Source organism: Alexandromys fortis, unplaced genomic scaffold (assembly GCF_014885135.2).
Source record: "Alexandromys fortis isolate MF-2015 unplaced genomic scaffold, M_Fortis_MF-2015_v1.1 scaffold_10, whole genome shotgun sequence".
Classification (NCBI taxonomy): domain Eukaryota; kingdom Metazoa; phylum Chordata; class Mammalia; order Rodentia; family Cricetidae; genus Alexandromys; species Alexandromys fortis.
The window spans coordinates 8,355,081-8,367,576 of NW_026067895.1; the positions used below are offsets into that span (position 1 = coordinate 8,355,081).

The window sequence follows — 12,496 nt, forward strand, 5'->3', positions numbered from 1 at the left end:
GCCAGCTGGCTCTTACCATCAACGAGGATGACGGTGGCACTGTGAATAATGTCATCAGAAGATCATGATGCTCACCATCTTGGAGCTAATTTTTGAGTGGCTACCTCTGTGTAGCTGTGAAACAGAGACCCACGGTGATTACAGCTTCAACTTCCTATCATTTTCGGTGCTTGATTTATAAGATATAATGGAAGAACCATCACCGAGCTAGGCTAGCGCCACACATAATGAGAAAGTCACCTGGTTTTTCTCTTATGAAACCCCAGAGATTGTTAGCAGCTTTATTTATTTAAACAAAGATTTTGAGGGTGCTGGCATTTTACTGTTTCAAGTTAACCCATCTTTTACGATATTCAGGCAGATTTGTAGGCATCGTTGCTACTGCCGGCCACTGTTCACTCTGAATAGAACCCTCATTTCTATGGATTCTGTGGATTCTGTGGCCACAGTGTGTCTTTAGGGCTGAAATTTCGGTTAGGCATAGAATTCCAAATTTCTGATATTACCAAAAGTGCTAAACCTTTTTAAATTAGGAAGTGAATTTTTTTTGTGTGTGTGTGTGTGTCATAGTCCCTCATGTGACTAGCCCGAATTCTATCTAAAGGGCTACTGGAGTATTAATTTATTCCCTTATTCTGTGGTCTTGTCCTCCACCTCGCAAGACAATCACCTTCAGGGTGCTATTATACCCACTGTGTGATGTTGTCTCACCCTCTGTTCAAAGACCTCTGCTGGCTTCCCACTGTCAGTGAAGTCGAAATCTGCTCCCACATTCAAGCTTTTTAGATTTTGCCCACACGGTGCTTTTTCACCCCACCTCCCCTCTCTCTCCTTACTTCTTGCAGTTGGTGCAGCTATTCACAGCGTCATTGCTTCTCTCCTCTCCCCTCTTCTCTCTCTCTAAAGCCACACCTCCCCTTCGAATCCGTTTACTTCACTTGCGTGACTTACAAGGGTTCCTTTATTTCCAACAATCTACCACTTTGCTTTTGATTCTGAATACTTATCAGTGTTGTTTTATCTCTAAATGTGCATCGCCTTTCTTTTTGTAAGGGAAGAGGATAATTCTGACAATATTTGGCAGATATGATCTTGTTTGATGTCCATTTCTGGAAGAAAGAGGTTCTTTTTCTTGGCAAGTATCTCTTGAAGTTTGGAAGCAGCCTGGTGGCTTTTCATTTTCATTGCCATTTTCTTCACTGTACCCAATTCAAGACCAGATGAATGAAAATGCTAAATGCAAAGTTGGGTTTATCTCAAGCATACAAGCCCTATGTGTATAGCTGGCTACTTAGAAGTATTTTGTTCTAAGTAACCTGGACATGTTGAAAAGGAAAAAAAAACTGTAAAATAGAGGCTGAAAAGCAGGGGCTAATTAACCTTTTGTCAGCCCATATAGTATTTTTCTTTATTTTGGTTTAGATTTCAAAACCTACCCCTCTCTTCCTGATTATTTTAAGGAAAAAAAAATCAAAAGATCTTATGAAGTGGGCTCACATTTTGCGACAGCACAATCAGATCTACTCTGCTTGTCTCAACTTTCTAGTTAGCCACAGTCCTCAGTGGTTTAATCTCTCTGCTTGGCCCTTGCGGGGAAACTGAGTCTGAGACTCAATACAAGGGAGGAGGGGGAGCATAAACAAAGAGAAGAGCGACGGATGTCAAGATGTAGACTCTAGAGTCCAGGTGACCTGCAGAATGGACGCGCTGGGGGCAAAGTCGAAGACATGCTTTTAAACGTTTAGATGTCAAGAGACTGCAGTCAGCGAGAGACAATAGGGAACCACAGTTATGTATCCCGGCAAGGGTCCACGCTGTCTGTCGTCATACGAAATTGACTAGGATGTGTTAATAGTGAAAAAGAAAAGCGGGGGAGGGAAAGTCAGAATCTTCTCAATACTTAGAGAGGTCCATAGAGTCGAGGACTGGGATGTTTCCCTTCCAGAGGTTTTCTCCTTCTCCCTCTCTGAGAGCCTCTCCTCTGCATTTTCCTTGCAGCGTGCCCGTGTACTTGACCACCAGGGGGCCCTGTTGCACACCTCAGCAGAATAATCTTTAGCATTGCCGGTCTCCTGGGAAATTCTTAAGGACTTGCCAACCTGCCATCTATTTTTAATGAAGATCGGAATTTTTCCAGCCTTGTCTTTAGAAATAAGAACACAGCCAACAGAAAAGAAGTGAAACAATCCACGGACACGTAAAAACACCCAAGCTTATAGACGAGCTAAAAACCTCCCCCTTTATGACTTCCTTCGCTACAAGCTTATGTCTGCAGTTGTCCCTGTCTCACAGATTTTCCTGCCTTCCTCTTCCTTCACTAGGTCTCTCAGTGTGATTCCCCACCCTTTCTTCTACTGACAGAAGCCAGGATGTGGGAGCTGAAGGCAGGGTTCACCCTGGGAAGGAGACTGCATTTGTGACCGGCTCACCCTGCTCGCTCCTGAACGTGTGGTCCTGTGGGAGGACAGAGTGGGTGTTCTTCACAGTTCCTCCTCCAACAAACCAGTTCACGTTGGGATTCCAGCGGTTCACAAAGCCACAGAGATGGTTTTCTTCAAAGTCACATTCTGGAGGAAGAAGCATAGACATGCATGTCACGGACCTGCAGCCGCACCTGGGGACACCCACACTTGATGTGGGATTTCCCTTCGTATGCTAGGAATATGTTTTATTGCCATTGGTTAATAAGGAGTCTTCTTTGGTCCCATTGCCATGCAGAATAGAGCAAAGCAGGAAATCCAAGCAGAGATAGAGGATAAAAGAAGGCGGAGTCAGGGAGGTGCCATGTAGCTGCCAAAGAAAACAGACACGCTGAAACCTTGCTGATAAACCACGAGTCTCATGGTAAAATATAAAATAATAGAACTAGGTTCATTTAAGATGTAAGAGTTAGTTAATAAAAAGCCTAAGCTAATAGGCCGAGCAGTGTTTTAACTAATACTGTTTCTGTGTTATTATTTCAGGTCTGGGCGGCCAGGAAACGAACAAGCAGCCTCCCTTTACACATACTCTCTACAGAGTCTGCCCTTTGTCATTCTGAGGGCCCTCTTCCTCAACCATGGGGGACCAGAAATTCTGAACAATATTGTTCAAGAAGGAAGATCCAGTAATGAATCAACACGCTCCTTCTTCATTGCCCCTCTGAGCCGTAGTCCTTTCTCCCATTAGCCCGTGGCTTGCTGTGGGACTCACCGTCTCTCTGAGTCAGTTTCTTGCTGTGTGAATCGGAAACAACAGGCCCACATTATCAGACTGCAGGCATGGGCAGCTCTCGGTACAGCACCAGAGCACCGGACACGTGGCCCATGCTTGAAATAAGCTGATGATCTTTTTGGTCATCTATTAAATTAACTAGTCAATATTTGGTTCCAGGGACTAAGACCAGGGTCTAGCACATGTTCAGCACACATTTGACCGCTAACCTATGTGCCCAACTCCACTGAGTCTATTTTAATGTACTATTTTAGCGTTGTTTCCTTAGTTCTAGGCTTTTTCTGCACCTCTCTTTCTATGACCTGCTGGCCCAGTCCTCCATCTCTTTATGGTGAGCAAGATTCCCAGAAAACTCATGCTTCCAAGATGCTAAAATTTCCCCCACTTTTCTGATGACTTAGAATCTAGTCAGAATAGATAGGACAGGCACACACCTGACCCAGTGTCCTCCTGCAACTCCTGCCTAGAGACGAGAGATACAGAAGTAAAACCTTTGAGGACATTGACATGTTTGCTATACATTGTTCCCCATTAACAAATTCTTTTAGTGGGAATAGGGAATTTATAAACCCAATCCGGCTGCTGACACCATAATCTTGCAATTACAAAATAAAGGGTGATAGCCATCCTGCTCTTCTCCATTGATCCATCCACCTCCTCACTGGGTCCCACCTAAGGGAGGGGGAAAGGTGACATCAGTGCTAGTGGCCAGCACCATCACTGCCAGGTTGCCATGGTGAGCTAGACCCCTTTACAGAGGGAATAGCCTAGCCAGAAGCAGTTTTGACTCCACAGCCACTGTTTCAAGGCGCTAGTAATTCCTCCTCCCTTGTCCCATTGGCAAGCGAGGTACTAGCTTATGAGTCACAGCTGGTCCTGATTCTGGTCACAATGGCAGCGCCTGCAGGTGTCTTTACCCTGCACAGCTTTTGGTCTCCTTGATGGTGACGGGCTTTCTTCAAATTACAGAGGCGAGGTTGATCCCCATCCCACCCCTCCACCCCCCAACCCACCCCCACCTTCCAGCTCCCACCTTCCCTCCAGGATCCTGGCTGGTACAGTTGTCAGCGAGCACTGACAAATCTCAAGATTTCTTTTCAAATTTCCACTACAGTCTCTGCCAACTGATGCTCAACATCTAGCGCCAAGGGCTGCCGCAGAGTGTAATAAAAAGCAAAATCCTTCTCAGCATGCCAGGCACTCATCTAAGCTTTTGCTATGAATTCACTTAATCCTCAACATAGCTCCTTGAGAAAGGTACTATTATTAACCCAATTGCACAGACAAGGAGCCAAGAGAAGAAGTGGGCACAGAGCAAGGAGGGCCGACAGCACGGCAAGATACACTTCTGCGGCGTCCTTTTTGTTTCAAATAAATCAGAAGCCACCAAGTCATCTGGGGGAAAGAAATGAGCACTTCTGGAGTGCCCACCCTTAAAGCCACCTCTTCTCAGACCTCACAGGAACCAACTCTGTTTTGCAGCAGATGACTAGAGCCAGGCAAGGGGGTTGGGAGGTGCAGTGAGAGACTAAGCCAGCAGGTGACGCTCCCCAGTTGCATCTGACTGCTCCAGTGTGTGGAAGGGCAGCACCTAGGCTACTCGCGGGAGAAGAAACCTGAAAGAAAGCTAAAACAACAACAACAACAACAACAAAAAAAAAAACAAACAAACAAACAAACAAAAAAAGCTCTGAGGTATCAGTTAAAGACTAAAACAGAGAAGCTGTACCACAGGGTATCAGCATAGGCTCCTCGTACAGGATCATCTTTGACTCTCTGCTCCCTTTGGCCCGAGTCCTCAGTCTAAACACAGACAATGCTGAGGCGTCTCGCAGATCTATCGACTTTTTTCTTTTGCAATGCTACTCCCCCCCCCCTTTTACCACACCCCTGGTTTAAGGTCCTCTTCCTGCAATCCCTGTAAAGTCAGAGTCTCTTCCAGGAGTTTACTAGCTCCTGTGCGTCTGTATTTTCCTTGTCTCCAGCTCATGGAGACCAGTGACATCATTGGAAAGCCACAGCTGGATGCCTGTCCTTTGCAAGCTAACTCTAACACTTACCAACCTCATAATTAGGTAAACCCAGGCTCCCAGTCCCGAGACCAGTCTCTGGAAGAAACTCCATGATGGTTACCAACTGCTCAACTCTGGCCTTTGTGCCTGTATGCTCAGATCCTTTCTCCTACCAGATTTTGTCCCCAGACAACCTTCTATGTGCACCTCCACAGATGCCAGCCCCTCTGTGCTCACTGGGTAGTTATGGTCAGCGGCAGATGAGGAAGTGTCAGGCACCCATGGGGCAGGGGCTGTCCTCTTTTCCTGCCTTCTCAAAGCTGCCACGCAGGCAATCAATCCTGCCCACACCAGGCAGGATCCAAGTGACAGCTTTGATGATGAAGACAGCAGTAGCAGTGTATCAGGAAAGTAGGTGACATGATGGATGTCTGCTCTTCTGGCAAACATAGAGTTTCTGATGGCCTTTCACAGCAAGCCAGCCATTGCTTTTATTATAACTAAGGGAGGTTAGGGAGCATTGCTGATGGGTAAAAGTGTCTATTTCTCCTTGTTAATCCAGACAGTTAGAACAAATGCTAATGAGCCTTTCCACTCATGAAGACCTAGGATCAATGTACCATCTTCAGGTGACCCTTGCAAAGAACAGAAGCTACTAGGCATTTTTGCAGCGTGCTCTACGACACACTTGGCCTTTAGGATCGATTTAGTGCTTTCTGGCAGTGGATTGTAGGGAGAGATTTGCACTCCGCTGCCATGATCACGAAGCTCACTCACCGATACAGTAGCCGGCTGTCATCTTGATTTCAAAGAGGGCAATGCTGGCTGTGTTTCCTTGTCCCAGGACACCTTCTATCAAAATCTGTACAACATATGGGGGAGAAAGGGAATCAGGCACCAAAACACCATGTTTCCTGTCTATTATTTCAGTTCTTAGTCGGGAGCCATCATTCAGTGTGATTCATGGCTGTTGAATGTGGTTCTTTCTACTGCATTCATTCCTGTGCATACATGAACACATACGTGTACACCGAGGACTTTGACATGGACAAAGTGTCCAACAGATGCACAGAGTCCAATGTCTTCCAATGCTGTCTTAACTTCCACATCCTCCTGTGTTCATGGAGGCAGTCACTGGTGGATGTTCATGGAGATGTGCTGAATGGAAGTGAGGGCAGATGATACAGGGGCAAAAAAGGGGGGGGGGTGTTGTTGTTGTTGTGAGGAATCAATGGGTGAGAAGGCAGGAGTCAAAACTATCAGACATCTCTACATGAGATGGGAAGGTTCAAAAGTTAATCCATAATTTCTACTTTGATGAGAAATTGAGAATTTTACACAAAGAACAGATAAAAGCGTGACAATCCGTGTGGTTGATTTCAAGTAATGTTAGAGTTCACATCTGGTCCTGTTTCTCAAATAGCTTTTTCTCCTGTGGTTTCAGCAGGATATTTTGCAACGATGTGGGTAGATTTGGGGTCTGATAACCATTGGGGGTGGTGTGAAATAGGAACTCAGACTCAATGTTTCCTCCCTCAGTGGCCGCCTGGTGGAGGGAGACTCCCAAACAGGCTAGGCTAGCCTGCGATGCTCTGTTTGAAAGCCTTTCAAAGGAGAAGGTTGAGCCTAGGAACGGAGTGCATTAGGAATGGGGTTCTCCTGGTGGCTCAGGGACACACACTGTCATGTCATATGGGCTACCCTCCAGCTCCATTCCCTGCTCCACTCCACGCCCCACCCCTTACGTCTTCTGCCTTCCTCTCAGAGCCGACAGAACAGTTAGCCTCTCCTAAAAGGAAAGGAAACAGGACTGGCAAATAACTTTTCTCTTTCAAAGTATTTGATTATCTCATTTTATGATAATGTCTTGCTCAAAGTTTTGAGCAACTAACCCATGAGGAAGATAACACAACATATTCCACAAACAATTTAGAAGGATGACGCACAATTGTTGGCAACAAAAATACTCCAGAAAGTCCATTTTCACTGAGGAGGTCAAGTTAAGCACCATCTCGCCTTATGTTTTAAATAGATGGGAAAGTTCATGAAGATGCTCTTTTAAGGAATAAACAAACATTAATTTGCATTAATTTTCTACACTACAACGAACCTTACTGACTTACTTGTTATAAGACATGGTTCTTAATCTGTGGGTCAAATGACCGTTTCACAGGGGTCTCATATCAGATATCCTGCATATCAGATATTTACATTATGATCCATAACAGTGGCCAAATTAGTTAGGAAGTAGTAACAAAAAAATTTTATGGTTGGAAACATGAGGAACTGTATTAAAGGGTCTCAGAATTCGGAAAGTTGAGAACCACTGTCATAAGACCTCGTGGAACATAAAGCAAGTCACCGGTCTCCTATCTTCCTCCTCAGCCCCACCTACCTTGAATTTCTTGGAGCTGTTTGGAAGATCCAGACTGGCTATGAGCCAGCTGTCTGATGGCTCCTTAGTGGACCAAAGCAAGCGATCGAAGCTTTCGTCCTCAAATCTCACGTAGAGGTTCAGCTGGCTGGGTTCTGACACAGGGCCTAGGGGTGCGGTTATCTGGTAGACCAGGCGAAGGCAGTTCCATTCCTCCGCCTGCAAATCAGAGCTTAGCAGCACGGCTTTCTCCCCTTGCTTAGCAAAAGAGGTGTCCACATAAACATAATGGCCTGAAAGAGAGAGGAGCGCAGACAAGGAATTAGTCTTAGAAACGGAACCGTTCCGTCCATTAAACCCATGGGAAAGGCAGACCCTGCAAATGCATTGTCTCAACCCAACAGAACTGCCCGAACACTGGTCTCTGATCTGTGAAATGGGCTTGTCTCCCCTGCACTCCATGGGCCACATGTACCCCAGGATAACTGTTAATGCATCCCAAAACACTCATAAAGGATGTTATACGACATGTTGAAAGCTGGGCACCTTTACATGGTTTGGCCATACTGCAGCCACTTCCCCACGTGACAACAGGCTGGAGTTGAGCAGTGGTCCTCTCAAGAGAGTGGAGTGCCCTGTCCAGTTTTCTATCCTTTCAACCCCTCTGAACTCCAACACTGAGGCCAAGCATCTGGCTTTTCCTCATCCTACACCAGGTCCTCTCAGCACATTGCACAAGGCACCGTGGCTCTCATTTGGGTGAGGGTGTGGGCTCTGGACATTGATTCTAGGGAGCAATACGAGCAGGCTGGACCCAAAAGCTTTAAAATGCAATGACTTGGGGCACACAACCGTCTCCTTACACAGTTCTCCCCAGAACAAATGAGTTAATTTGCATTTAACTTGTATCATTAGAATAGACTAAATTGATTTAGTTACTCAGTCTGGCTCTTGGGCCCTATCCAGACAAAGTGTAAGCTGTTTTTCTTTTAAATTAAGAATCAGATTCCCTTTGCCTAGACTCTTTCCCATTCAAATACAACTAAATGGAAAGTGTATGTAGAACACATTGCATATGTAGGGCTTGGAGAGGGTCACGCCCATTCTGTCTTCCTCTTTCATCTCTTCCTCCTTCTCGGTTCCTTGTTTTTCTCTTCTCTTCTCTTCTCTTCTCTTCTCTTCTCTTCTCTTCTCTTCTCTTCTCTTCTCTTCTCTTCTCTTCTCTTCTCTCTCTCTCTCTCTCTCTCTCTCTCTCTCTCTCTCTCTCTCTCTCTTCTCCCATTTCACTCTTTCTCCTTTCCCCATCCTCCTTTCCCAATTTTCCTACCACCCTCTTCTCTTTCTGACTCTGTCCTGCTAACACAAGTGAGTGGTATTCTGCGGGCTGGACTAAGATATGAAGGGCTGGGGAAGGAGTAAAGCCAAGGACACCAATGTAAGCCTTCCACACTGCTCTGGCCACCTGGACCTCCTAGCAGAGTGATTCACTTGATTATTGGTGTTTGGAAGTGCAAGCTGAAGGCTGCGAATGCCCGGAAACTCCCACATTTGTGTCCATATCCACCTAGTGTCTTCTACCACGTGGCCGCCCACTCCACCCCTGGTAGTCTGGGTACCTAGCCAGAAAGCTCTGAGATACATGTATGTTTTCCTTTGGCCCATCCTCCGTACGTATTGTCCCAAATAACCATCCCAGCTAGGATCATCAGTGGCCAGTTCGGGCAGGCCGGAAACAACCCAGCAAACGATCAACCTCCATGTAGGACACAGAATGTTATCTGGCTAGCTGGAGGATCCCAAAATCAAGCTGATCTCCAGCAGGGAATCTTCATGGGGCAATCACTCACAAGTGACAACAGCTTGAGTTGTGTGAAACATCTCAGCCCCACCCCCAGCGTGGCAAGCCTGATGCCTAAAGCTATTGTCACCATCAAGTGTTCTGGGTACAGCTAGTCTTCAGGTACCAGGCATTGCCCTAAGCACATGATACCCATTCACCATTCACAAGCTGTGGTGCCTACTGGCTCCCAATGATGAAGCTGGGCTCTTGATACCAAGGGGTTTGCTAATGAAGACTCGAATTACTGTGACAGTGGGGGCTGTGTAAGTGCCACCCTATTTTCCCAACTCTGTTCAGGGGCATCTGAGTTGGCAGGTAGCTAAGTGGAGTGTGGATGGGATAGGGTGCTGGTTAGATTTTTTGTCACCTTGAGACAAGCTAGAGTCATCTGAGAAGAGGGAACCTCCAATGAGAAAATGCCCCTATCAGATAGTCTCCCATCCTGTGGAGACGTTTTCTTGAATGGCTGGTGATGTGGGTGGGCCTAGCCCACTTTGGGCAACACCATCCCTGGAAAGGTTGTCCTAGGGTTTGTAAGAAAACAAACTGAGCAAGCTAGGAGATGCAAGCTGGTAAAACAGCACTGCTCCATGGTCTTTTCTCCAGTCCCTGCTTCCAGATACCTAGCTTTGTTCCAGCCCTGACTTCCTGCAGTGATGGGCCTGATCTGAAAGTGGAAAGCTGAAGTCAATCTTTTCACTCCCAACCCCCAGGTGTTTCTGGTACTGGTCTTTATGACACCAGTAGAAACCATAACTAAGATAGATACAGGGCCGGAGGTGGAAATGGAGCATGAGCCAGCATCCATGATAAATCCCAAAGTTGCTATTGCAGAGGCTAGCTCCCCTGGGCATTTCCTAGTTTCTTCTGCCTCAGCTCGCTCCTTCCTTCCCTCCTTCCCTCCTTCCCTCCTTCCCTCCTTCCCTCCTTCCCTCCTTCCTTCCTTCCTTCCTTCCTTCCTTCCTTCCTTCCTTCCTTCCTTCCTTCCTTCCCACATTCCAGAAGAGAAAGCTCGAGGCTTGAAACTGAAGTTTTCAAACTTACTTCTGGAGTCATCTGGCGGGTCACTTCCCCTCCCAAGAAATGGGGCTCATTCTCTAGGCACTTCTTTCTTTTTTTAATATTTAGTCAAATGCTTTTTAATATTCAAGACAATTACCACCAATATTAAGCTCTACCTTTTGATGATAGTTTTAATTTTGCCACCGTAATTACATTCTATAAAGCCACAAAACTATTATCCGGCTAGACATGCTCTTATCACCAGGTACTACTAAGTTTAGTAAGAAGCTGTTTCTGAGTGATGGTAACATTAGAGCACCTGTTAGGGATTCAAGACATTTACTTTTTTTTTTTTAAAAAAATTCTTTTAACTTTTATTGATTCTTTGTGGATTTCACATTATGCATCACAAACCTACTATCTCCCTGTCCCCTCACTTCCAATCTCTGCCCTTGCAACATCCCCACCAAAACAAAACAAAAAGGAAAAGAATCTCAAGATGGAAGCTGTAGTGTGGCCTGTTGGGTCCACACAGTTTACCTGTTAGTCCATGAATCTTTACTGGTGAGTGTTCATTGCTATGAGTCACTGATCTGGTTTGAGGCCTCTGGCTTCTGCTACACTATCGATAATGGGCTCTCTGTGGGGCTCCTCTTGGATATCCTATTGGAGATCCTGCAGTTTTAGATCTGGAGGTTCACCTCCTTCTTTTGCTCCAACAGTTCATTGATGAGGTGGATGTTGGGGTGAGCTAACACTAAGCTCTGGCTCTGGGCCAGGATGGTAGCTAGGTTGGTCCTCCTGCCTGCTTTCCTGCATCCTCAATACCCCGGTGAGCTCTCCAGCACTGTTTGGCTAGCCCACCCAAAGCAGCCTGCAGCAAGGGGCTGGGGGCCAGTTCTCCTGCTGTTTGGTCCTCAGGTCCAGCTCACCTGCACTCACACCACCAGGGCCAGCTCTAGTGCTCTGCCCATGTGAGCTGGGCACCTTCTGTCTGTTGCAGAGAGTGCATGATGGGTTCCTATAGCATGATCGGGAGGGAAGAGATGAATCTAAGGAGAACTCACGCATCAGTGAACGTGTGTAATAGTAGGTTTATAGCCCTGAACAATGGGGGATATCTGTACTTTTTGGTGAGAACTGTTAAAAAGCCTGTGTTGAACTGGATGTGGTGATGCACACCTCTTAATTCCTGGCACGAACAGGATCAGGCAGGAGGATGACACGCTTGGGACCAGTAAGACTTTACCTCAAAAAGGTGGTGGGCAGTGGTTAATAGAGTGGCCCACAGCTGGCCAGGGTGCAGAGAATAAAGCCTGCAGAATGTTCAGCTCTATCAATGTAGGGATCAATGTAGATGAAGGGGTAGAAAGAATGTAAGAGCCAGAATAGGTGGATGACTACAAGGAAATATCTTCTGGACACGGCGGGACAGCTCTACGTAGGAACGCCCAGGGGTTGCAATAACTTGTCCAAGACCCATGCAAGCAAGCCTAAGCGAGACCAAATTCCAGCACTGAGTGGGGAGTTGAGTACACAACCCTACTCCTAGTCATGGAGTCATCAGCAGTTATAGTAGCTGCGGGGAGAGGGAGAGAGAGTTTTCTCCAAGAGTGTAGCCCTTGGTAAGCCTATCATTCTCCCATTGAAGACTACCTCCCCCATCTGTCTTGACATTCTTTCTCACTTTGTAAATCCCCGTAAGCATATGCTAATGATTTCTTGTTAAGAGCCTTTGAAGCATACACTGCATAAAATGCATTATTCAAAATACCTTGATATTATACTGTCTGATAAAAGTTGATGCTGCTTATTGAGTGATTTTTGACATCTCATCCATAAATATTGACTATTTAAAAATGTTGAGATTGAATATTTACATTACAGACCTCAAATTCAGCTCCAGGACACTCTGTGTGAATATGTCTACTAGCTGTTTTCAGGTTTATCTACCCAGTAGAGCAATGTGTTTTCCTAACTTAACTAACTCATATGCTCCTACCTTAACCATCACCTCCTAGTCCAAGATACTGCATTCTATCACTGAGTCCACTT

At 46.0% G+C, this 12,496-nt stretch overlaps 1 protein-coding gene across 2 annotated transcripts in view; it reads right to left on the minus strand.

Moving 5' to 3' along the window:
• Mamdc2 (MAM domain containing 2) overlaps nt 1–12,496 on the minus strand; it is a 130,405-nt gene that overhangs the window by 55,688 nt on the left and 62,221 nt on the right. For both annotated transcript variants that reach the window (XM_050159299.1, XM_050159307.1), the window contains exons 3-5: nt 7,621–7,892; nt 6,003–6,087; nt 2,430–2,567 (exon numbers count right to left, since the gene is read on the minus strand). In XM_050159299.1, coding sequence (XP_050015256.1) covers nt 2,430–2,567; nt 6,003–6,087; nt 7,621–7,892 — 495 coding nt within the window. The remainder of the gene's footprint in view (nt 1–2,429; nt 2,568–6,002; nt 6,088–7,620; nt 7,893–12,496) is intronic.